The following is a 26633-nucleotide window of genomic DNA, read 5'->3' on the forward strand; positions in this document are numbered from 1 at the left end:
TTCCGGCCGGCTCTCAGATATACAATTGAACCCCTAACTGACTTAACAGCAGGATTAATGGGAACTGACTGACACTGTTTTCAGCTCTTAAACACGTGGGATGTTGCCCTCTTTTAACCACCGCATTTCATGAGTAAAATAAAAACCCGAACTTCTGAGGAGATAAAACAATTGCGAATATTCCAATCAAGCAACGTATTCGTTCAATTAAGGTTTCAATTAAGTAATTAATATTGTCTATAACGAAAACCAGCAGATGTTTCAGAATCCTCGGCCAGGACCTGGAACTCCTGACCTGTTAACCTCTTCCTCTAATTCATGGTCGCGGGGGAAGCCGGAGTCTATCCTGGTAGGCAACGAGGGCAAGGCGGAGTACGCAATGTATAGGGTACCAGCCTTGACGACTACTAAATATTATTTTTAAATCCATTTATGAACCGTGATAGATACTTCTTAACATATGTGTACTTAAATTTGTTACACATCTCAAGGAATGAAGCTGTATCTTGCTATATACACCTCTGGTTTCACTTTAGTTATAGTATTTGCTTTCAGGACATTGGAGAGTTTTTTCCCTATAGTTTTCTGAACTAAAACACCTGACATAGTTGAGCTATTTCACGTGTATCCCGGACCACCCATTCGCGCAGCAGACAACACACTGCCGGGTTGCCATTGTCCAATGGGAAACGACTATTAAAGCAGTTGTCCAATCACAATGTAGCAAGCCCCGGATGGCCTGGCGAAGCGTCCGAGTTAACACAATTCCTTCTCCGCTCAATAAAATGGAGTTCGGTATTGTAATGCACCTCAGAAAAATACCCCTTATTTATTAATGCGATAACCTAAAAAAAATATAATCGGCCATAAAAGCCACCATTACGTTTCAATCAAAATCTTAATCAAAACAGACCACAAGTCGCATCACTAAGGCTGGACGCGTATCAGTAGCCGCTCACTCGTCAAATGCAGTTGAACATTTTAAACTAGTTATGCTGATATAATATAAAGTCCTCCAGTTTTCAGATTAAAAGCATTCGCCCTAAACAGAACTGTAGCGGACATTTTGACGGAACTTAAACATTTTAAAGGCCCTATTCCGTTTCGCATTGATACTAGTAAGAGCTGAAATACGGAATAAAACAACAACTATTGTACAACATACAATATATCAAAGTATGTAGAGTACACTATTCCACAACAATGTTCTATAAATAGCGCACATACACCAATATCTGCAAATGTGATAAAAACGTATACTGCAGCTTTACACTCCGTGATAATTAATCGTTGTATCATTACCTCTGCAAAATAGCTGCTCGTTCTCCGTGTTTTCTCTGCTACGAAAATCTTACCGCAACCCGTGTGCGGTAACTGAAAATAAACTTTCGTTTTCTCTGAAGAGGGAGTGCAAAGTTGTGCAGCTTTCCGTTTCTGAACGTCACAACACAGCCTACGCTTCGCCGCACAATTTATTTGCTGTGCGCAGTGTTTTAATGACTAGCCCTTGTGAAAGAGCTGGGGACTTCCGACAGATCAAATATATCAGCAGCATGACGAACTTGCTATTGTTGTGCCTTGTTTTTCTCGTTAGTTTATAACCGGGATGTCTTACAACGCGTAATACAACATCCACGGCTACATAATAAAAATCATCTGCAATAAATGCCTCAAATAGGACGATGTATATTCTGTGGGCTTCATAAAATCTGCCATATTTCATGATTCTTAAAGTTGTTGTTTTTTTTACGTTGCTGCAAAACGGTGTGTCTGGACATGTTAATTTTATACCAGCGTGAGCAAACAGTCCTCTCTGTAAATGTAGATGTTTTGAAACCCTGTTTGTTCTGGGATAAGCTTTGTATTACTTAAACTTTAAAGCCCGGGGTCTCCAGTCCTGTTCCGGGAGGGGCGGTATGTTATCAGTTTTGCCGTCTTAACTGGGGTTATAAAGACCATAATAAAATCATCGTTGCGTTTATTTAGACCTGTTACCAACGTCTCATTGCTGTTTGGGTGCCGATGCTAGAAAACGCGCAGATAGCCGTTTCCAGATTCAGGACTAGGGCCGGGGTCTTCTGCATACTGTACCTATTCCTCCCGCAGTGTGGAACACCAGTGTTCAAGCAGCAGATTAGGATATGCCTTCCACGCTTAAAAAAGTGAAAATAATACTATAATAACAACCCGCATTGCTGTGGTGGGTTTTCGTCACTTGGATGTATAGCGGCAGTGATGTCCTTTCTGAAATAAGACTTTAAACGTTTATTTCGTGCAATGCAGCGGTGATATAGCTCAATTTTCACTGCACCGCGGTAGTGGTTCTAGGTTTGATAGGGATGTCCATCCCACTGCTATGGCTTACAGTACAGTATGTGTGTAGGGTTTTTCTTGGGTTTTTATGTGGTTAAAGGGACCCAGCCTGTTGAGCTAAAGAGAGATCTCCCCCAAGTCCAGCGGCTGCGGCTCTGCTATTACAGGGAAGGACGGTGACGTCACCGCTCTGGTAAACCGGCTCTCACCCTCAATGGCCCTATGCGTTACAATACTATAAAACTCCGTAAACTATTTTCGTTAGGGGAAAAAGAACAACTGAGCCATAAAGCCTAGAATATGTTTGTGGCTTTTACACACTCGTGGTCTATTGATTGGGAGGTATGCAGCCTGCTGCAGCAGGAACCTCCTCAGGCAATATTTGCCGTATTTTGTAATACGGTGCATACCCACAATCAATTCTCCATCCAGCAGCAAGAGTCAGGTTTCCTGGGATTTTCCCAGCTCCTCGGGAGGATAAGAATGGGCCTTTCCTACACCATTTCATCATTCACTGTGACTCAGCCGTTTTCCAAGACCCTGGTAACTTCATTATTATTCTCATTACAGTGTAATAGCTCTTTCTCCTAGACTTTATCAGAAGGACTCAGATCTGGGAGTCACTGAATATTTCTGGATAATCCATTACAGATTTGCAAACCTTACAAACATCTCCTATTGTATTTTACATCATAGAAGTGCTTTATCTTTATTTCCAACTGTTCTATTGTATTTTACATCATAGAAGTGCTTTATCTTGATTTCCAACCGTGCTCTCGGGCCCTTTTTTTATTTTTAAGCCTCAATCATTGTGTCAGGCCGGTCTTTTAAAAATGCTAATCACTTTTCTTGGCTCTTTGTAATCTCCTCAAGAATAAAGAGAATCAATCCACAAATCTGTCTAATTGGGCCTGGTATATAACAACATGATAAGGACTTTTTTCAGTGCTAAATATTGAGAAATGCAGCAGAGGACCCTGCCTATTTAAAAAAAAATGCATATTTTACATTCTGGTGGTGTCTATAACTTATGGCCCTGTTATAAAAATCCATAAGTAAATGCTGAGATAATGAAGGAGTTCAATAATGCGGTGCTATGATAGGTGTACACCAAGAGGACCATTTTCTGTGTCCTTTCTTAAAGTCACTATTTTCACAGCTCTCAGCGGTTGCTGTAATAGAATGATTTATATACTTAACCACTAGAGGGGACCAATGGTTAACATTTGAAATACAGGCTTTTGCTTCAACTTCCCTTTTCACCCCACTGCTTAAGTTTTAAAAGAGCTCTTGAGTTTACAAGCGATCGCTGTTAGAAAACAATCACTTTGTATTTTATTTGAGAAAGCAGGAGATACTTTAACCTGGGTGGTTTTCTATACATGTGCAGTCACTGTTATTACTGTGCAAGTGGGGATTAACCTTTAACCTGGTTAAAATGATCCAGACAAGCAGTTAGTTTAAAGCAAGAACTGTTCGATAATATGATGTTCCTTTTTTTTTTTTAATTGCTCTTTGGAATGCAGTGAATTGAATTTTTTAAAGTACTTTTACAAACAAAAAATGTGTCTTCATTGCGACACCCTCGCTGTTGTAGAGCCTAAGCTTTTTGCTGTACCAGTGTGGAATTCAATAATTAGTACATGAGTTAAAGTGCTATAAAGATCTAAAAATGGCAAAAGATTTAAGCACTAAATGTAAGCACACTGCTTTTAATAATGTTTTAAGACTGGACCACAGAACAAAATTACATTTTTGTTAAATAAAAGGCTTTTTTGCTTTAAATGTTTTTAATGTATTTCTTTGATGTGTTGGCTTTTATGCCAAAATATTTTACATACATTGCAGTGCCCAAGCCATCCAATGTAGTTTAGCAAAGGTTTTTTAGATTAAAGTGTTTGAAAGAATTTAAAATGTAAAAATGATACAATTTTAATGTCAAATATACATGAAATAACTTTAACAACACTAAAGAAAACATCCAAATTTCAGTTTTCTATTTGTTGGAACACTTCCAAATATATTGTCAGTCATAATTTAAATGCTTTGTTAGGCAATACATTCTATAAGAATGTAAACATTTTACATTCTAGTGTGCTTAAGAAAAATCTCACAAATACCACAAAAAATAATTCAAACAATTAAATTACATCTTGGAATGTACTGAGCTGGTGATCATATTTAAGAAGATTAGTACAAAAGTTATTAACTGTTATTCTTAGAGTTTTGGCCTAGTTAATCTATAAACTGTACATATCAGTTTTTTTAATCAGTAAGCTAAATAGGGCATGCCAGCCCAGTAATTATAGACATCTTGCTTTGCATTAGCATGATCATGGTTTCCACAGAACATCTCCAACACTTAAATTATAAACATTATAAACATAAAAGCAACTCAGCAAATCAGTTTCCAAAGAAATATTTCTTTAGTAAAAATAAAGTACTGCTTAATATTCATTGTAGTGCATCGGGGATTTTTTTGCATATTCATAAGATATAATTATCTCTCCACCATGAAACCATGTTTTTTTAAAATGTGAATAAAATACTTGATGTACAGTACATTGCATTCTTTGGGTTCTGACAATCAAAAACCTTTGGTTTCCACATCCAAAAGGAGAGTCGATCCTCATTACTTGCTTAGAAGATGTTCACTGTGATCAAGTTCTTCGAAGAGATTCAGTTCTGTTGACATTAAGCAGAGGGAAGTCTGTAATTTAGTTGTAGTTAATGTTGTGTTACTCAGTTAAGAGCAGCACTTTCATACTTGATGAGTTCTGGGCTCCTAGACCAGGTCATGACAACTGATGATGTAGTTTGATTACTATTATTAGGGTTTACAGTAAGTCAAGTTCCAAAGGTAAAACAGACCCTCTGGCCAAAACGAAATTCCAATTGCTATCCAGAATTGAAAAAATACCTGAAAGAAACACCTTTTATGACCAGCAGACACCACAAAAATGTTGGTACTTTATGAATACAAAGTGCATGGTTCACATAACTGAAATCCAATTTGTGGTCAACTTACTTTCTCTTCACGCAGTCACCTTTGATTTAGTTTTTAGCCTTCCGATTGGTTTTTTTGGATTTCTTTGCAGCAAAGCTTTCCCAGATTTCACTTAATTCAGACTGATAGCTAGAGCCAATTAAGCTCCTTTTCCCGTTTTTCTCATATGCCGATATGAAGAAATAAGAATGAATAAATCCATAAAAAATGGATTGGCCACAGAATGAAAAGAAAATGAAGTGCAGAGCAGGGGGATGTGAAAAAGCACCTAGAGGTTTCAAAACCCATGACTGAAAATAGTCTCCTTCTTGGAATTATTGCTTTGACTTCAGCAGTCATCAGCGCAGGAACATCCAATCTTGGTCCTGAAGTTCCAGTTGGTCTGCAAGTTTTACTTCCAACCTGGCTCTTAATTACTTGAATCGGCTTATTATTTATTAAACCATTTTTAGAGCTTCTCTCAGCTCTTCAGGTGTCAGTGTTTTAAAGAGACCTGAAAAACCTGCAGTTTTACCAGGCCCAAGACATTCCTGACCAACTTGATAAGAGCTCAATCATAAAAATGTAGTTTGAGCAATTATCTTAAAGTTGATATTTTGCTTGCATAACTTTATTGCTATTTGATCTGCACAGATTAAGATACAGCTTTTTTTGTTGGTTTTCACCATTGTGTCCAACTATATTAGCTCAATGTGTTATTAAGATACACGTCTTGATACAAGGAAAATGAATTTAGGGAAAGGAATCTCTGCAGAAAGCCAGTCAAGACAGTGGGACAGTAGAGATCTCCAACTCTGTTTCTAGAGAGCCCCAATACCAGCAGAGTATGTAGATCTTAATTAAACCGAATGTTCTAAACATATTGAACAACTTCATTGTGGTTAATTGAACTGGTGATTGTTAAATGAAGTCATTTTATGATCATTTATAATCAGCTCAAAATGAAAATACTCTTCAGCCCTCAAGGACCAGAGTTCTCTCAACTAAACTTAATTAAACCGTTTGGTTGATTTATAGCAGTAGCTGTTTCTAACTGGATTGACCCCACAGTCAACTAGAGATCAGGTTGCAGAAATCATGTACACGTTATGATTTCGAGACTCTGCAGCATTAATCAAAGGCCTAGTTACCAGAGAGAAACTGCAGAGCGGAGTCCAAGCTGTCGGTGTGTTTCAAACCAGGCAGGTCAGCTGCCAGCAGCACTTCCAAAACTGACGCCTGAAAAAAAAAGAGATCTGATGGGAGTCTGCCATTTTGCAATGACAACAGCACTGCTACATTAAAACTCATGCATCAAGTCATTTTCCATTAAGATTACTTTTAGCAGGCTTACCGGTAGCCCAGAGAAGACCAGAGAGACATTCCTGGATTTGAATTGGCGAAGCAAGTCCCTGATTTCATTCACTACAGTGTAGTCAATATTGCTGACGTGATGACAGTCAAGGATGGCAGAGCGAGGAGGAGACACTGTAAAAGGGGACAATAACCCTTCGTGTTAACTCCCAATTATGTCAATGCGTCAGTGGCACAGCCATTTTAAACATACGCGTTAGCGTCCATTACGGAGATTCTGAAAGGTGAACTGGGTTTATCATCAACAGCTTTGACTAAGATCTTGCCGGCAACAGGAAATATTTATCATTTCACAATGCAAGGTTAAGTGATTTTTACATTTCAAAATTTGATATAGGACTTTAGTACAGATGCAACCTTCCACCTCTAGAAGTAAAATTGTATCTTTACTAATCACCTGACAATTATATCTTTGTCTCTAAAATATCACTTCGGGAGGGTATTCGTTAAGCTTCCTTTTACTTCAACGGGCCGATACATCTAAAATGCTGTTCATTTCCATATGCCGGTAAGACTAGAACAGCACTGATGAGATTACAAAAAATGTCACAGAAAATGGTCAAACAAAGAAAAGGAAAAACATGGAGCATTTAACAAGAAACACAAGTATGCTTGCTGTTTTAGTTGAAATGTTTCACAATACAAGCTTGAATTAAAAAAAAAGTGCATTGCATGTATCACCTAATCTGTGATGATACTGCTTGTATTTTCATTTGCATGTTACGTGTCCAAAAAACAGGTCTTTCAAGTCCAGTAGCAGCTGGAAAAACAAGGAGGCTCCTGGCTCAGTCAGTGAAAACAGTCTGTCAGAGAGAGGCTGGAAGAGACATTGCTCTAACAAACTTGGACATTAGCCAGAATCCCCCCAAACAACAGGCTGCTTGACTGTTCAAGTACTGCCAGGGCTGATGAGGCCACTACAGCCTACTGCAGCTCCAAAATGTGATACGGCTTCCTCCAATGTTGATAATTCTCCTGTAAGGTGATGCATAGCTCCGAACAGGTCAAGCAATGAATGTTTCTCACAGATGGGACTGCGGCAGGAGTGCACACACAGGACTGTACTGCATCCCTTTCTGCACAGAGGGGAGGAAGCACTGTGTGGAGATGACTAACAACTGGCAATTCCAAGTTTAAAAAATGAAAACCGAAAGAAAGAAAAACACAATAGAGATTTTTCACTCTTTACCATTATTGTGCCCCGGTCTTACCCAGTAAAGCCTCCGAGAACAAAACTTCGCTGATGTGCTCAGCGGCAGGGAAGTTCAATCCGCTCTCGAGCTCCACCACAAGCACACCATGGTCCAACACCTGCACATGAAGAGGACAGCAACTCTAAAAATGTCCGGGGACATATTTTGTATTAGTCACAAACTAGGTCAAGGCTCATTGGAAATACACTGCACAGATAAAATACCTGTAAGTTTGGTCGTGCGATATTATAAAGCAGCATGAAACCAGACACAACAACGCCTCCAACAATGCCATACTGCACCTCCCAGAAGCTGAACAGGAGTGTCACCAGGAAAGGTAAGAGGTCCAATTCTAAGAGAAACAAACTTCAACTTCAACAAAAAATAAGATGTTATTATTTTGCTAAAAATTGTTATCATGAATAAAGATGATCATTTGTATTATTGTATTTTGAAATTAGATCAGGTACTTCAAGCAGTTAGTAATGCCAGCAGCTATATCTCCCTGCAACTCACAGCTGGCGGCCCACTAAAGCTCAGCAGGTGGGTGTGAGTCTGGACAGTACCTGGGAAACTCCTGGGAAAGCTAAGGCTGCTGCTGGAAGAGGTGTTAGTGGAGCCAGTAGGGGGCGCTCACTCTGTGGTCTGTGTGGGCCCTAATACCCCATTTTAGTGATGGGAAAACTACAGTATACTCTCCCTCGGATGAGCCATAAAACTGAGGACCTGACTCTGTGGTCATTAAAAATCCCAGGGCGTTTCTCGAAAAGAGTTGGGGTGTTACCCCGGTGTCCTGACTAAATTTCCCCCTGGCCTTTACCAATCATGGCCTCCTTCTTATCCCCATCTCTGAACTGGCTTCATCACTCGTCTCTCCTCCCCCACTGAGAGCTGGTGTATGATGGTGATGGTGGAGAGGAGTCCCCCTGTTACCTGTAAAGCACTTTGAGTGAAGTGTCCAGTGCCATGTAAGTGTAAGGAATTATTATTATTCATTTCTTTTTTAAATTCGCTATATTCATTTGCAGTTTTTCACACCAATCCCCCATATCCCTCTCTCAATATTCTTCTGCAGCAAACAGCAGGTCACAGCCCTTACTCACTCTGCACTCTCCAGAGCTTCAGAACTATGGAGCAGTCAACCATGGGAGCCACAGCACAGATGATGACTGCAGCCAGGGCTGCCTTTGGGATGTAATAGAAGAGGGGCATGAGGAATGCAAGGGACAGGAGCACAATCACACCTGAAACACAGAGAACAGAGATTCCGTTAGTGTCCCAAGTCCTTGAATACGACAACCATACGACAGCAGTAGGCTCCCAACTGGCACAACCAGTAAAGGCACTTGGTCAGGGCCCAGGTCAAGCCCTGTAGGTGCTGGTGGGAGCCGGATTCGGACCGGTAGCAGTGGCTGGGACTCTCCAACCTTTGGGGTAGAGTGTTGCAGTGGCACACATCTGGCCAAAAACTACCAAGATTGAGCTGGCTTGATAGGGCCACCATAATTCAAATCAAGCTTTGTTATCCCCGAGGGGAAATCTGTTTCACAGCAGTGTGCAACACAACCAATACAGCAAAAATAGACAAACATCACCAACAAAAAACACAGTCCAGCGGCGCTTCAGGAGATAAGAGTTATTTTCCACTGTTTGAGGGTGTGATTTCCTGAGTATTACCCTTACACATTGAGATACAAAGGCAATTCCCAGATTGGGGTAGTGTAAATTCACAGTGGAGCCACACAACCCATAACTCTTAGATTTCTGTATAACTCAAGCCTAAGCTACCTATACGAGCATAATCTGACAACAGCATTCTCTGGGAATGACTGTGGAAATTTTAAAATGTAATTAAAAAATGTGATATGGGATTTGTTGCACAATATTTCCTGTAAGGCACTATTCACCCAGCATGTCAGGTCATCAAAGGCCCTCATTCTCTCTGTGCAGCGTAGTCAGTCAGGTTAATGTACAGATGGAACATTCCACACTGGAAAGGTAATCTTTGTCTTGCTGTACTTTTTTTTTTTTTAATGTTGAGACACATGATCTGGGACCTCAACAGAATAACCTCACACTAAAAAGTCAAAAGAAGAAACATGATTTCAGTTATTGAGCCTTCTTCACATGTTAGGTCAATATCAGTTGCTTTCAATGTATTGGCCTTAAGTGGGGAAATAGACCTAGCTTACCAGTGACTACTCCCCCAGCTGGCGTGCACACCCCAGTCTGAGAGTTCACCGCAGTCCTGCAGACATAAAGAAGGAAACGTCCGAGTGTGGCACTCCCAGCAACAAAACCACAAGAAGCTTCCTGGGAATGTGGCGACATTGCAAGAACCCAGAAATCCCTGGACAGTTTGTACATTATTGCGATAAAATGTGCATCAACCCCTGGAACTGCCTTACCTTCCAAAACTGCCAGTGACAGGATAGGCAGAAACAAAGGACCCCATGATATTTGTAAGGCCTGTAGGACAAAACATGAACAGTACATCTAACAAATCAAACTTTTAATCGAATAAGGAAGACACATTTGCAACAATGGTATGATGTTGCAAGCCTGGAGTTACTTGAATGAGCTACAGTAGAATATGGAGTCATTTTATCATTCAAATATAGAAAGCGCACTGTAATTTCATGCAATATGAAATGACATTATTCAAATGAACAGAATCCTAATCTTCTGGAGCCTGTTGAATAAATACTCTCTCATTACTAAAAACATATTCATCCTCATTATATTTTTAGCCTCACTATTTTAAATAACCGCGCATAATAACCTGAGACACTTTTTGATGAGAACAAACCAGCCGTGTCTTAATAGGAGATGGTGAGATCTCCCATTCTTGTCGGGATATCATGCGAGCACAATTTTCCTAACAATCAAGACAACAGGCAAAGTATCTTTCACAGGCACGGCCGTGACATGGCCGAGTGCAAACTCGAAATGGCAGAGAGCAAATAAAGGGCACGACCAGCACTGTCACGAAGTACGTACCGATTGCAAACATCTCCTGGTTGGCATTAATGCGGTAGTCATTCTGACTGGCTATGGGGTGGGGAAAAAAGAGAAAAACACACTGCTGGATGAAGAATCACATGAGAACATTTGGATGTGTACATATGCACACATTCACTTCCAGAAACTTTCATTAGCATATTAAACTAACAAAATTCAGGACTGCCGACGCTTACCAAATGCCTTTGCAATGGCAATGCTCTCCAGCAGACCCATAAGTGGAATGACAGCCAGACCTCCCCCTAAGTCCTAGAAACAGAAAAAGAATGAGAAAAATCCTCCCCAGAGAGGGATTGGTTTTAATCTATTCAGTTTTAATCCTGTCCTTTTTCAGCACGTCCTCTGTCCCACATTTAAAAAAAACCCTGAAAATCTACAGTATGAATGCAACTACAGATAGACCAATGCTACCAAGTGCCGTTATGCTCAAAAGGCAATACATTTACATGCTTAAAACTACCCCGTTTGTTGAAAACAGGAACTTGTGAATCTGCCGCCACTAGGTTCCGTTTCCAGCAGGCGTACGGAAGCCTTCAGCCGCGGGCAGGGCAGCGGGCCGCTCACCAGAGCGATCTCCCTGAAGGCGATCACCGTGCCGTTCTCCGTCGTCTCGGAGAAGGGAGGAGGGGAGAATGACGGAAGGCCCTGGGCTGTGCTCCCAGTGATGGTGAAGAACCTGTGCCCAGTGACCTCGCAGGCGTACGCCAGGCTGGTGGCGGCAATCACTACCAGGGCGTTGCGGGCTGGAAAACACAAGATGGGGCCCTTTCAACCCTTCTGGTTGCAAAACGGTGGGACCTGAACACAACTTCTCTGAACTGTCTAAATACTGTCCGTGGACAAATCATTCGGAAACCCCAGTGTGTCGTGTCTCTCTAAGCGGCAAGAACTGTAGAAAAACAGGATGCAGCAACTATTCCAAAGCATGTTTATGAAATACTTGCAGCCTAGTACTATACTATTCCTTTAACAGGATCCCCATTAACTGAGGTTCTGATGGGCGTAATAGTGTACAGGACTGAAAGGCACATTCCAAAATTTCCTAGGTTTATGTTTTTAGAGAGACTGGGTTTTAGGTACTGTTCTGGTCAAAGTGATGGATGTTCTGTGCCTCTTAAGCCAATCAAGCATCACCTACCACTAAAAAAAACTCTATTCCTCAAACAATGTGGGATTCCTGAATGAATATCCAGGGAGTGTATGGTTGGGTATGTGTTAACAGTGTGATCCATTTCATTTTATAAGAATACCCCTATACAACACAAAAACACAACAAACAGCCAAAGATTCATAGATCTTCAAAATATTTTATACTTAATATCTGCAACAACGAAACACAAGGAAATATTCAGAGGGGTGTTTGTTTGAAGTATTAAATTAAAAATGGCTCTGGAGAATGCAGAACTGAAACACACAGACACATGATTTAGCATGAGGATCTCCTGCGGATACAGACCTGTGGCAGATGACCACACTATTCCACGAGACACCCTGACGTAAAGGGGCAAGTCCACTCCATGTGTTTTGAAACAGTCTTTCATCAGCTTAAGCAGCACCAGCACCATCAGACAGATTATACCCAGGATCAGGTCTCCAACTCTGCCGAATTTAAGAACAAGAGGAGACCAATGATTAAAAGCAGAGTCAGAATCTCCCATTTCCCAATCTTTTACAGTTTCCAACATCCTCTTAGATCTTCGTAGTCAATAGGGACTTGTAATGAGGCACAATAACACCTCTGCTGTGTTTACTGCACACTAACAATGCCCAGCACAGCAGTGAAGCTTGCAGCTCTGTACCTGCTTTGTAGGAGTCAGGTCACTACTCTAGTACTGTGTGTACTCTGCTAGACATTGTTGAAGACTCACAAGGTTATGAAAAACAGATATTTCCACACGTAAACAGATTTCAGCAACAAGACGTTTCATCTTCTATTCATTCTAGTCGGGAAAAAAGAAGGGATCAGAAAATAATACCAACCTGGTTTCACATATGTTGTGGAATGTGTAGTAAACCTGCATGAAAAACTGCTGGGGAATGTTCCGAAGACCAAGGATGTTCTGTAAATTGGAGAAATTACCATTTTGTTATTATTCCAGACAACAAGTAAAGCATCGGAATCAGGACATCGATGTACAATTACTTTTTAGAACAGGAGTCGGCAACATACAGTGCATTGTCGGCTAGCTAAGGGCTTTTCAACAGCATGTTCAATGGAAGCAGTAGGTGCAATAAAAGTTTAATTAGCCGCGAAGAGATTAAGTTAAAAAACAATAAAAACTATGCTTGACTGTTCTATAAATCTCTATAATTACAGTCAATCTAATTCACAATTACTTAAATGGCAACATATCATTACCTCATACTTATCATTAATCTGTCATGGAACAAGTAAAGATTTATTCCATGCTGAAAAGAGAAGAAAATAAACACAAAGTTTCGGCCGTGGAGCCTTCTCCACACCCTTCTCGGGGTTTTCCAGGGTGTTTTCCAGTTATTCCTACCTTGACCTGACCAAAGCCAATGGTAACAGCAGCTGCGCAAGTGAAGCCTTTAATCACCGGATACGAAATGAACTCCAACAGAAAACCTGCAAGAGAAATCAGGAGAGATTGCCGCAACGAGACAGAGCTGTATCTCGCCTAGAGCAGCCATCCTGAACTGGCATTTCACTGCGGCACATCCATTAGAAATGCACTAGACGCGTGAGAAATTTAGGTACAACAGACAGAGGAAGCCTGAAGTGGAATTCTGCTCCTAGGATTTGTGCCGTGGGAGCATTAATGACCACACGGAGGCTCCACCTTTTTCATCACCCTGCTGTTGCATCAGTTTGGAACTTGAGCTTCAGAGAGAAAACAGCCCACCTGTCCACATTCTAAAGAAACCTGATTTAGTTTTGAAGCTTTTGATTCATTTTAAGACTCATTTTAACCCCCGTCTTGTTTCATTTCTGATACTGGCTTCAAAGTAGTATAGCCAATGCCAACCCCAGGTCTAACCCCTGCTTCTTCACCAAAACACGGTTCAAGACAACATGAAACATCAAATAAAGAACAGAAAATCTTTGTAATTGTAACTGGGAGGTCTACATATTCAACCACTTCTTTACTTTTAGTTTTTTTTTTCTTACATATAAAGGTAATGTAACCTTTTGCAGAGTAAGCTAAATGCTGGTGTCTGTTCACTCTCCTTTTGACAAGAATTCATGAGCTCAAACTGCTATACCAAACCTACCTTAAAAAAGAACACGTAAGAGGTTTATTCCATGCTGGAAAAAAAGGACAAAGAAAACACAACGTTTCAGCCATGGAGCCTTCTTCAGGTGGAGCCTTCTTCAGCCTCTTCACACCTGAAGAAGGCTCCACGGATGAAACGTTGTGTTTTCTTTCTTCTTTTTTTCACCATGGAATAAACCTATTACTTGTTCCGTTGCAGCCTACACATGCTGACGCAGCTACCCACCTGAACCACTACCTTAAAAAAGATTACAATATAAATATAAATCAAAGCAAAGCAGTGTTAAGGAAACACTGTTGTAATACGGCAGATGCAAACTGATGCTTATGAAGGCTGATCCTTAACACATCAAAATTATTTTAAAATATACAAACATTCAATGAATAAACAGTAGCAACAGCACACAACTATAATCATGTGTTCCCTACAAAGCCAAATGTACATGATATTTCTTAGTACTACATTGAAAGGGCCTATACACTTTATGTGTAATGAACTTCGCCTGTTGCTTACCCACCTTCCTTCTGGTATCCTTAACACAAAAAGGGCATCCACCCAGAAACACCTTACCTAGCTGAAGAACTGCCATGGCGACCTGGATGACCCCACAGAGGAAAGTCAGCAGCACAGCGTAAACTGGATCGTGGTCGATGTAGGAAGCACACAGCAGGGACATGATTGCTGTTGGGCCCAGTGTCACATCTTTTGAGGTCCCAAAGAAGCAGTAAATAAAGCAGCCCATAAATGCAGAGTACAGGCCGTACTGCAAGCCATAAGGGAAAGAATGTCAATGAACAGTTATAGCTTACTTAAGTCCAGGACAAGAGTTTGTTTTCAGCCTTTAAAGCCAGTGACAGCAAGAACACCTTTAACAGACAACTTGGCCAGTAAGAGTGAAACTCCACCACAAAATCCCACAACTACCTCCTACCAAAACCTGTACATGTGACAAAACTCTTTTAGAATTGATGCCTTCTAAAAGACATTAACAAAATTATGATTAAAGATGATATCACTGGAATAGCATTTCATCATCATTCTGTCGTATGCTTAACAATGCTTTGGCATTGTGATCTTTCATAAGTGTGGTAACCATCAGGAACAAGGGGCACATACCTGCACAGGTAGGCCAGCAACTTCTGCATAAGCCAGCACCTGTGGCACTGCAGTCAGCCCCACTGTCATTCCAGCAACGAGATCCATCCACAGCCACTGCAGAGAATACCTGGGCAGCCACCCCAGAATCGGCAGTATCTTCTTTAGAGTATTGAACGAGCAAAATTCTCTGATCCTGTCCCTGGCACACCAGCCACTTCTCCTGCACCTGTCCATCACCGTCTCCATTTTCTCCCTTGAAGGAGCTTATTACGAACAAAACTTTTAAAAAATGAGGATGTTCATAAGCTCCTGAAGCCTTGTCCAGTGCGTAGAAATTTATGTCAAGTCAGTTTACAAACAAAGAAAAGTGCTCCAGGTGTTGCGTCAGTAAACACAAGTAAGGAACACTCCACATGAAAAAAACATGAGGTATTTGCTTTCAAGCACATGTCTTATCAAATGTCACCTACTGTCTTCAGAAGAAATGTTCATTTGCACTGTGTGCAGTAAAGTGCTCACCTACATATCTCACAAAAGTAAAGTACGGATAAAGTGGAAAAAGACTGAAATCGAATCTTCCTCATGTTACAACAGCCATATTTACAAAGTTCTTGCAAGTGGAAATCACATTGTTAATTCTGCACATGCACTGTCAATCTCATCCATTTTTGCACAAAAGTAACCGAGGCTGAGAAATATTGCTGGGTTATTGCTTAGGACACACGAGTCCTTTAATGTCAACCACCTCCTCGTCCACTTTCTTCTGTAACAACTGGAATTTTAAGTACAAGGCACACAGAATTCCTTGTTGATTAACAACATAGTCATCCACATGAATTGCATCTGGAAAATACATACAGATCATTAGACGACACAAATTTATATATTTGAAAAAGACATCTGCTCTTAGTGTAACAAGGTAGAACAGAACTTTTTAAAAAGTCCATTTAAAAACTTAATATAATAAATATAAGCATACCTTGTCTATAAAAGAAAGCATATTTTCATGCTCATTTAAAATCTGACTCTCTTTTTGAAAAAAACATTCCCTTTGTGTTTATTCAATACTCATACTAAATTTCTATTTCAAGACACTACAACACAAGCCCATGCAACAGGTTAGGTTAGTCTGGTCAAAGGTTGTGCACTACAAAGTTTTTAAATTCTTGCAGGAATAACAGCTTTGAATTGTCATTGCATGACTGTATATTGTAGGTAAGAGCATATTTTGGTGAAATATAGCTGCTGCAGTTCTCTCAGCTACCTGTCACACTCTGGTTACTTTTCGGAGTACAGAGAGCTGTTAACCTCGCTCAAGTGAGGAGATCACCTTCATCACTGACTATGCATTATAACAGGTAAGCCTAGTCCAAAGAATTGTTATGATAGGCCTATTTGAAGTTACTTATTGTTTTGTAATTCTGTAGGTAGATATGTCTATTTTTTAAAATTACAAACCATTACAACCGCTTTCATTCCTGCAAACTATTCTCCAAAGAACAACTCCATTTTACTAATCCTTCACATTATTTACAATAAAAGCACGAATGAATAAGCAAATAATAAAGCTATCATAATTCGAGGCTATTGTACTTACGCACAAACATTTCCATTTTTAAAACGATAGTTTTATTTACTTTATTCGACTAAATGAAAAAAATAAATACTAGCATGTTTTACTGACGACCCAACTTCGGTCAGCATCGTGAAACCAGATTGTATTTTCATTGTATCTCACATAACTTTAAAACAAACATCAACGTATTTTTTATATTACACATTGCAAAACAAAACACTACCAGATTTATAAGAAATTATACAAATGACAGTTATTGTTATTTGTTATTTGTTTCTAACTCTAAAACGACATTATACCCGACATTAAAACGAATGAACAACAGTTCAATCTAAAAGACGCGTTCTGAGACTTTTTAGCATGACAGATGTTTTCTCCCCACACTATACAGTATATATATATATTATTTTCCTAGCCTTACTTAAAGCAAGAATACAAAGGCATCGAGAGGCTGTATAAAAATAAAACTTGACTTAAAAACAACCCTTTCAGCAGAAATCACAAAACATACGTACCCCGGCCTTTGCACGTAATGCAGTTATCATTTCCAATCCATTTCTTACTATTTTTACTTTAAGCAATCTTACAAGATTCACTTTCAAATCTTAAAAAGACATGACATAACCTCGGTATAATCACTGCAACAACAAAGCCTGCCCACTTCCTCCATCTACTATGCTCATGTTGCAGTATGTGAGGAAAGATTCAGCACCCGTTATCGCAGCTTTTTTTGTGCGTTTTTTTTATCGAGAGAGCTGTGTTCATGTGACCGAAGTCATGTGATTCAGAAAGGCTATCAGCTGTCCAGGAAGAGCGCATAGGCATGGGATGTACGACATGCTTTAATAAGCAGAAATTACAAGAGACTTCAAGCTGAAACGCGTATACTTTTTAACTTTATTGTAACAAATGGCTCTTGGTTGTACTTCGAACCTCGACGTTGATCATGCGGTGCATAAATGATGATTTTTTTTAAAGTTCGTTTTGATAAAAAGTTTTAAGTGAATGCCTTGACGCATTTAAAATGGGCTTTGTACGTAGTTCCCTCTTTTTTATTTGTTTCTTTATCCTGCTAATCCTCTGTGCTATCGAGGGGGCTAAAACAAGAAACGTACTTCTTATAATTGGTGAGTTTAATGAGTCAACAGCTTAATTACGCTGGAACACCTTAAAACAAGTGGCTTAGCTCATAAGATGCATAGTCCGTTACTAAGTACACACACGTCAACGTGTAACAAACACTGCAGTATTTTGGATGTGGTTTCCCTGCGATGAACGAGTCATCCTTGTAATGCTTGCATATCAGATTCAGCCTGCTACGTGACCGCATCCATTTACACTGCAATAACATCTTTACTCTGGGCTTAGTTTAGCCAACGTGCTTTTCACGTTTGTTGTTAAGTGCCACACGAGAAAACATTTACAGTAATTACAACACGGCTATGATCAAGAAAAACCAGGGTGTAGAAGTGTTAATTTGATCACTCGCTTATTGTTCATTTGATCAACAAAAGCCAAAGTGCAGCAGTGATATGAAAGAATCTGAAAACTTTCTGTTAAATCAGACCCAGTTGTGGTCAGTGTAATGTTTAGAGGTGCGTGTGTGCATATACTGTATATGTTCTTGTATGCTAGAATCTTTATCGTTGCTGAACTACGCAGAGAGTGAGTCGCTCACTCCTCGTTTCTCTCCTCTCAGCGGATGACGCCGGCTTCGAGACTGATGTGTACAACAACTCCGCGATCCGCACGCCTCACCTCCACGCCCTGGCTCAGCGCAGCCTGGTCTTCAGGAACGCCTTCACCTCGGTCAGCAGCTGCTCGCCCAGCCGCTCCGCCATCCTCACTGGGCTGCCTCAGGTATCGGTCAAGCCCTCCGCCGCTCCACCATGACTGGGCACGACTACGGGCCTGTGACTTTCGGCACGTCACACTCTCGGAGAGACAAATACTGCGGGGAATCACCCCGAATGTCAAATCCGGAATGTGATTTTGGTCCTCTCACTTATTGTTCAGTTAAACTCCGTGGTGCAAATCGATTACTCGTGTGAGAGCGTATGGAGCGCTGTGAGCTAGACATAGCAGAAAGGAGCTTAGAGTTATTAAAACATTAACGTGGTCAGAGAAGCGGGAAAAGTACTGAATATGTGTCTCATTCTTTTATCTACTTTAAGAAATACAGATTTAGCAGAAGTTAAGGCAAACAAGTAATGTATGTACGCTGCCAAAAACCTGCTTTATGTAGCCAGGGTGCTGTGGCTGATCCAATGCACTGTGAAACATTTTGGGTTGGGAGACAGTTTCTCTATGAAGTAATTTCTCCAAGTGAAGAAGGGGGGTGAAAGCCAGTTAAGCTGCATCTGCAAAAGGTAATTATAATCCAGATCTCTAGCATACACTGTATATGAACTCTTTAATAAATGGTTACGAGTAGTTAGAAGAGACAGGACAAAGGACTCAGAGTTGTTGGATACGGACTGAAGCTGTGCTCACAATTAAAGCCACGTTTGCCGTTGTTTGTGTCGGTCAGCCCTGTACGGGTGTGTGGCTCTGACCTTCTCACCTTGCGTTTCATCCACTCTTCCAGCACCAGAATGGCATGTACGGCCTCCATCAGGATGTGCACCATTTCAACTCCTTTGATGGTGTAATAAGCTTGCCCCTCCTGCTGAGTCAAGCCGGCATTCGAACAGGTGAAGAAGGCAAAAGAGCTGTAGCTACATAAAGGCACACACTGAGTTCCAAGCATTACAAAGACAGAATTTTTAATAGGATTTAGATAGTGTTCTGTCAAACTGGAGCCCGATGAATATGGCTTATCATATGACTAAGTCCCAGAAAGATTGTCAGATTGTCCAATAGTTCATCCGTGCTCATTTTTATATTGTAATCCTGCATACAGCACGTACTATAACTATAATCCTGTTATTGTATAATTTTCTTTATAATCTAAGACACTGAATTTAAAGTAAGGTAAGATGTTATTTTATTGCAAACTAAATCATAGCATTATAATTTACACAGTGAAGCACTGGCACCCAGTGGCTAATTGATTTAGAAATCCTGTGACTCTGTACAGTATAGCTCATCTATGATGAACATCATCATTCTCACTTTCCCCTTTTTTCTCCCCTGGACTAGTCATGTAAGTATATAGTTTGACACTTCCGCTCATTGTTTCTATTTTAAATCTAGGCATGCCCTGAATTAATTCTGTCGGATGCTTTGCACCTGTAGGTATTATAGGGAAAAAACATGTTGGTCCTGAGACAGTCTACCCATTCGATTTTGCTCACACTGAGGAAAACAGCTCCGTGCTGCAGGTGGGCAGAAACATCACGAAAATCAAGCTTCTGGTGCGGCAGTTCTTACAGGCCAAGGATGACAGGTATGTGTGACAATAAAACATTCTCATGTGAGGTGTGCTGACCCAGATCTGTTCAGGCCTGAATCTATAGCACTAGAACACGCAGATACAGGTGCATATTCCTCCCAATCTCCCTGTCCCTGGATGACGTTGGTGCTTTGAATTTGTTGTGCTGGATATCTAAACATGAGAACACTTACATATGTCCATCCGTTCTGCCATCCATTTTCTAACCACTTTGTGGAGTTCAGGGTCATGGGGGGGTCCAGAGCCTATCCCAGCATGCAACAGGCGCAGGGCAGGATTGCCAGTCCGTTGCAGGGCACACAGGGACAGAACCACACACTCACACCAGGGCCAATTTTCTCAGAAGCCAATTAACAGTATGTCTGGATTGGTGAAGGAATCCCACACAGACTCAGGGAGAACATGCAAACTCCATGGACATACAGTAGAGTCACAGATTGGACCCAGAGCCCCCGCACTGTGAGGCAGTAATGGTAACCACTTCAATACCATGCCCCACAAATATGTGTGTATTTGTAGCAAACAAATTCTTAATCAATAAAATGCAAACTGTGCTGAAAGCCTTTATCAGGTTTCAGTGAATAAACAGGGTTTTGCAGGAACCTCTGATCCGGGGACATTGCACTAGAGAAATGAGTGAGGGAGTACAGTCAGTGTCATGTGTTAGCTGGCGGTTTTGAAATGCTGTTTCTGTGTCTCTCGCCCTTCAGGCCAATTTTCCTGTACGTTGCCTTCCATGATCCTCACCGGTGTGGCCACTCCCAGCCCCAGTACGGAGTCTTCTGCGAGAAGTTTGGGAACGGGGAGAGTGGAATGGGTTGGATTCCTGACTGGAAGCCCGAGCACTACGCCCCAGAGCAGGTCCAGGTGAGACCCAGTCCCGGCAGCTGGTTTTTAATCTATCTGGTAATCAGTCGCTTTTTCAGTTCAGAACATTTCAGATCTTAGCTTGTCTCAGAGCGATTCTGCTATGGAAAGATACTGTAGATTTGTTTTCAGAACATTTTCTAATTTCTTTGTTTTTACGCAATTTATTTGTTTTTACCAAGTCTGAAATCCTTTCATAATAAAGGAAATAGCTTCTTTAGAGACACAGTTATGAGATTGTATTTCATTTCCAGGTGATGGGGGAAGTTGTGTTAAGTTCACAGAAATTATGTACTTTTTCCTATGGCCATGTAATTACAGTATGTAATTTTTCTATGGTCCTATGATAAGAAGTGAAGGAATTAGGAATGTGTTAGGAATTTGGAGTACATGAGCTTGTTTATTTCTGAAGGTATCTGTAGATTATAAGAATTCATGAGTTTTATTTTAGTTTCTTTACTTTAGTGCTTTTAAATTCAACAGGTCCCATATTTCATTCCGGATACACCCGCAGCCAGGGCTGACCTGGCTGCACAGTACACCACAGTGAGCAGACTGGATCAAGGTGAGTGCAGTACGCTTCTTTCCCTGCCTGTCAGTGAGCTAAACAGACAATCTTAACACCTGTCATGATAATTCAGATCTCTAGCGTATGTGATGTCACAGTCTGCAGGATTGATACAGTAACAGGATCTGCCCATAAACATTTACATCTTCTTTATCCTGAAGCAAAAAGAGCTTGTTTTTAGCATTTGCAAAAATTGTATGAAAATGTACTTTACTTTATGGCTACAGTGCACATACAATCCATTGTTTTTTTTAGTATGTAATGGCTTCTGTTTTTTTTCTACAGCATCAGAATTAACAGTTTCACAAGTTGTCTCTTTAGAATCACACATGTGAAACTCTGACAATTGTCCAATTATAGCCCTGACTGTTCTGTACTTTGTGTAGAATATTGATAGGCATTGTAAAACTACGTATTCAAATAATTATTTAATTATTGGTCATTATAGGGTGATCATTGTCTTTATTTCATTAGTACAAATGGTCCCGTAAAAAATGTGCTTCTGTGAAGTTATGTAACAAATTAATTCACACAACCTAGGACAGTTTTTAGACATATGTTTTCTCACATCTGAAGTTTTTATTCTAGTGCTTTGGTTTGGCTAGATGTAAATTGAATTAACTTAGTTTGGTGCCATGCAAAGTTTGTCAAAGCTGCAAAGGCATGAATCATTTTATACAGCACATTATTAAACTGGGACAGCACAGTAGTGCAGTGCTTAGCATTGCTGCGTCTCAGTGCCGTGGCCCTGGGTTCAGTTCCCGAGGTGCCAACTGTGTTCATATGCGTTTCCTCCAACTCCAGCCAGGTGCTCTGGTTTCCTCCCATGGTCCAAAGACATACTGGTACAAATTGGTTATTGTTAAACTGCACTGCAGAGCAATCAAATAGTGATATGGCCAGCAGCCATATCACTCTGCAGCTCACACCTGGCAACCCACTGAAGCCCAGCAGGTGTGAGCCTGGTCAGTACCTGGATGGGAGACCTCCTGGGAAAAACTAAGGTTGCTGCTGGAAGAGATGTTAGTGGGGCCAGCAGGGGGCGCTCACCCTGCGGTCCATGTGGGTCCTAATGCCCCAGTATAGTGACGGGGACACTGTACTGTAAACCATTAAAAATCCCAGGGCGTTTCTCGAAAAGAGTAGGTGTGTAACCCCAGTGTCCTGGCCTTGGCCTTTACCAATCATGGCCTCCTAATAATCCCCATCTCTGAACTGGCTTCATCAATCTGCTCTCCTCCCCACTGAGAGCTGATGTGTGGTGAGCGTTCTGGCGCACTATGGCTGCCATCGCATCATCCAGGTGGGGCTGCACATTGGTGGTGGTGGAGGGGAGTCCCCATTACCTGTAAAGCGCTTTGAGTGGAGTGTCCAGAAAAGTGCTATAGAAGTGTAAGCAATTATTATTATTATAATTATAAATAACAATGGGACCAAGGGAAACAGGTTTCCTGTATTACCACAGTACTGGTACGTTTCAAAACGTGCGTGTCCACCAGAGGAGCTGATACCGTCTTTTCTTTAACACCTTGGTCTCAGGAATCGGGCTGGTTCTGAAGGAACTGCAGGATGCCGGGTTCGAGAATGACACGCTGGTGATATACAGCTCAGACAACGGGATCCCCTTCCCCAACGGCAGGACTAACCTGTACTGGTCCGGCACTGCGGAGCCCATGCTTGTGTCATCTCCTGAGCACCCTCAGCGCTGGGCCCAAGTCAGCCAGTCTTTTGTCAGCCTGCTAGGTAAGCAGCTTGAGCAGACCCTCTTGTGTCTCTGGTCATGTGAAAACACAGCACTTAAGAAAATCCTGTTTCCATAAAACTTTGATAAAGACATTTACTGTGGGGTAAAAGTGTCTGTGGTCAGAGCATCAGGCTGACGGGTATAGAGAAAAAATATTTAGAACATTGTAGTGTTATTTTTTGCTGCAAGAGCCGTTATCTGTTTTCAAGACATTGTGGCATCACAGCAGTCAAAATTAGAGCCACACGGTGGCGCTACAGGACAGGTGCCTGTGCCACAGCCTGTTCAGTTTAACTTGTGATAAACAGCGTGCTCAAATAGGAACCTTTTCCCTAAGAAATGGCTAGGATTTGCACTATAAAACAGGCTTGGCAGACAAAACACATGTGGAGGTTAAAGATAATAAATATCGAAGAGTATTGTTGAAATACCAGCACGGGTAACAGTATGAAAATAACTAGCATAAACAGAAATGTATATTCAGTTGCTGACCTTACATGAGAGTTATAACCTCCTGTAAAATGAAGCAAGGACTGACAAGAGAAATATGCTGACAGATGCACCTCTAAAAATGTCCTCTAAAAATTAAATTGCAATTACTGTAAGTTGCAAATATTCTGAATTATGGGATGTGGAAAGTACTTTTAATTTAACTCGCAGAGTTATTAGTGCGTTCCACTGATGGCTTAATGGTTTTTCTACTTACATGACATTTCTTTTATTTTGCAACCTAATATTTCTTGAACTTTTCCATGTTTCCATGCACAAGCCCACCCACAGAAAAAATAAAAACACTTACAAAGGTTTCTCAAATATTTTCGTGTTCATGTGCTTGAGGATACCTCATCACAACTTCTTGTGTGTGCACATTTTTACTGTAGATACAAAAATATCCCCCATACACTCCAGTTATATTACAGTGAAAACAAAAAAAACAGCTGCATACATATAAAACATACAGGTGAGCTTAGTGACCTAGAGCAGTCATAGAGTCACGCAGTTACTTTTATATTTCTGTTAACGTGGGGGAAGTACAGTTCTTCCCCCTCATTTTAAAAACAGTGACGTTTCTAACCTGCCGTTGGTCTGCTTCCCCACCAGACATAACCCCTACTGTTCTGGACTGGTTCTCCATCCCTTACCCTGAGTACAGCATCTTCAGGACGCAGCAGCCTGTCCAGCTGTTGGGGAAGTCCCTCCTGCCAGCGCTGACCTCGGAGCAGCCCTGGTCCACCGTCTACGCCAGCCAGGGCCACCACGAGGTCACCATGTACTACCCGATGAGGGCGGTCCAGCAGGGCTCCTACCGCCTCATCCACAACCTCAACTTCAAGATGCCCTTCCCCATCGACCAGGACTTCTACATCTCCCCCACCTTCCAGGACCTCCTGAGCAGGACCCAGAGCGGCCAGCCCACCCACTGGTTCAAGACGCTCCAGAGCTATTACTACAGAGACTGCTGGGAGCTTTACGATACCAGAGCGGACCCTTCGGAAATCAGGAACCTGGCGTCTGACCCCGCCTACGGGGAGACACTGCAGCAGCTCAAAGCCCAGCTGCTGAAGTGGCAGTGGGCGACCTCTGACCCCTGGGTGTGTGCCCCCGATGGCGTGCTGGAATCGAAACTGACTCCGCAGTGCAGGCCTCTGTTCAATGGGCTGGGCTGAGCCTGGTGCCCGTCAACCTCAGTCCCTGGCATTGCCAGAAAAAAAAAGCCAAATCTTTTGAACCTTGGTAAAAGCTGGATCCTATAACGTGAACGGATGCCTCTCACTCTAAAACCGGCGAAGAACACAATGAAACCCAACCATCCATCCATTTCCTTCTGATTCAGGGCACCAGAACCTATCCCAACAAGGCAAAGCAGGACACACAAAGATACAGACTCACACACGTTCACACCTTGGACCAATTAACCTACCAGTATGTCTTTGGACTGTGGGAGGAAACCAGAGCACCCAGAGAAAACCAGTGTGAACATGAGGAGAACATGCAAACTCCACCGAGATGGCACCCTGGGATGGGAATTTAACCCGGGGCCCAGCACTGCAAAGCAGCAATGCTAACCAATGCGCCACTGTGCCACCCTCAAACCCAATCAAGGTTGGTTTCCAACAGGGACCACCTCTTTGGTGAAACAATGGATGAAATAAATCACACAGTCCTACAGTATACTGTATGTCATGATCTGGTGCTGTCCTGGTAAATTATATCACACATGTTACTAAAAGCATTTTGTATTTTCTCATGAAATGAAAAGTTATTCTTGTTGAAGGAGTTTTAGTCATGTTTTCTGTAGTTCTAAAGTCAGTTTTCCTCATTCAGACGGTTCTCAACTAAAATTTTAAAACATTTTTAATGGAACTGATAGATTCAAGCCATCAGATTGTGCTATTTGATAACATTATAGTTTCCCCTAGCGGTAAGGCTCATGGTCTTATCACAGTGCAGATGGGCTTGGTAACAGCAGTTTTTTCATGACCACAACCATCGTATCTCCCATGTGTGAATACAGTACCTCTGCATTTTAGAAAAGCAAGTAGAATTGTATAAGCCTTTTATTTTATTTAGACTGGTTTTATTAAAAGTTCTAATCAAAATAATCTTAATCTAACTGTAAGACTTGGGGAAATGTAAAAATGTGAGAGATGGCTTTACTAAATTGGTATGTTTGGGATTTTTTATAGTCTGATGTTACACTTTTTTAATTTTCAAAACATTATGCGGGTATACATTTACTGTAGGTTATTTTTAGCTATGTAATAATATTTCATCTGTTGTAGACCACTAAAAACTTACATTTAAAAAACATTTTAAAAGCTCATTGTGTCTCCGATTGTGGACTTTAATATCATGAGCCAGTCATACACTAGTTTTCAGTTGAAACATGGCTTTCAAGTGAAATTGTGCAGACATCTATTTAAAAGTGAGTTTCACTTTTGCCTTTACACTCCAGAGTGTTGTTTTTAGTATCTGTACATTAGGAAGACATGAAGAGTGGGAGTAATACTAAACTGCACAACTACAGTTTTTGGCAAGCAGATATCAAGTTCCTAAATACCTTTATAAAATAAATTGATTCAAAAATCTAGTAGAATTATTTTAATTTTAAAAAGACCATTTTGTATCAAGCCACTGATTTGAGTTGTCTCTTGAATCTGACTTTAACAACCATTAGCTTGTACTGTATTGTGACTTTTTTTATGTAGCTTTCATCTTTTATAATGAACGCCGACGGGCTTCTATGGTTTTTGAAAGC

At 41.0% G+C, this 26633-nt stretch overlaps 3 protein-coding genes across 3 annotated transcripts in view; 1 reads left to right on the top strand and 2 right to left on the bottom strand.

The window, feature by feature from the left end:
* The window catches only part of LOC148824105 (E3 ubiquitin-protein ligase rnf213-alpha-like), a 47214-nt gene extending 45734 nt beyond the window's left edge, over positions 1 to 1480 (bottom strand). Inside the window, exon 1 of the mRNA XM_088927403.1 lies at positions 1303 to 1480. The gene's annotated coding sequence lies outside the window, so the exon portion shown is untranslated. The remainder of the gene's footprint in view (positions 1 to 1302) is intronic.
* Positions 1481 to 4084: 2604 nt separating this feature from the next.
* Positions 4085 to 17572, bottom strand: slc26a11 (solute carrier family 26 member 11). Its single transcript, XM_088927357.1, has 17 exons — positions 17317 to 17572; positions 15244 to 16068; positions 14698 to 14890; positions 13392 to 13477; positions 12868 to 12947; positions 12344 to 12486; positions 11452 to 11630; positions 11064 to 11136; positions 10867 to 10917; positions 10275 to 10335; positions 10059 to 10114; positions 8970 to 9110; positions 8091 to 8218; positions 7885 to 7984; positions 6654 to 6787; positions 6451 to 6538; positions 4085 to 4998 (listed from the first exon to the last, which is right to left on the bottom strand). Exons 2-17 carry the CDS (start codon positions 15469 to 15471, stop codon positions 4946 to 4948), a joined length of 1794 nt encoding a protein of 597 aa, XP_088783483.1. The 5' UTR covers positions 15472 to 16068; positions 17317 to 17572; the 3' UTR covers positions 4085 to 4945.
* A 32-nt stretch (positions 17573 to 17604) lies between these two features.
* Positions 17605 to 26198, top strand: sgsh (N-sulfoglucosamine sulfohydrolase (sulfamidase)). The gene is made up of 8 exons (XM_088928393.1): positions 17605 to 17928; positions 18501 to 18661; positions 19389 to 19494; positions 20039 to 20189; positions 20906 to 21062; positions 21546 to 21627; positions 23170 to 23373; positions 24476 to 26198. The coding sequence occupies exons 1-8, from the start codon at positions 17826 to 17828 to the stop codon at positions 25039 to 25041; spliced, it is 1530 nt and encodes a 509-aa protein (XP_088784519.1). The 5' UTR covers positions 17605 to 17825; the 3' UTR covers positions 25042 to 26198.
* Positions 26199 to 26633: the final 435 nt, after the last annotated feature.

Source organism: Atractosteus spatula, chromosome 11, assembly GCF_055471065.1.
Source record: "Atractosteus spatula isolate fAtrSpa1 chromosome 11, fAtrSpa1.hap1, whole genome shotgun sequence".
NCBI classification, from domain to species: Eukaryota; Metazoa; Chordata; class Actinopteri; order Semionotiformes; family Lepisosteidae; genus Atractosteus; species Atractosteus spatula.

Excerpts from the sequence above, each read along its gene's own strand:
- slc26a11 (XM_088927357.1), bottom strand. The coding sequence starts at position 15,471 with ATGGAGACGGTGATGGACAGGTGCAGGAGAAGTGGCTGGTGTGCCAGG. Across the intron at positions 10,918-11,063 it reads TGCCATTGCAAAGGCATTTG|CCAGTCAGAATGACTACCGC; the intron begins GTAAGCGTCGGC and ends CCCACCCCATAG. Across the intron at positions 8,219-8,969 it reads GAAGCTCTGGAGAGTGCAGA|AATTGGACCTCTTACCTTTC; the intron begins GTGAGTAAGGGC and ends TGTTTCTCTTAG.
- sgsh (XM_088928393.1), top strand. The coding sequence starts at position 17,826 with ATGGGCTTTGTACGTAGTTCCCTCTTTTTTATTTGTTTCTTTATCCTG. Across the intron at positions 19,495-20,038 it reads TCAAGCCGGCATTCGAACAG|GTATTATAGGGAAAAAACAT; the intron begins GTGAAGAAGGCA and ends TTGCACCTGTAG. Across the intron at positions 21,628-23,169 it reads AGTGAGCAGACTGGATCAAG|GAATCGGGCTGGTTCTGAAG; the intron begins GTGAGTGCAGTA and ends CCTTGGTCTCAG.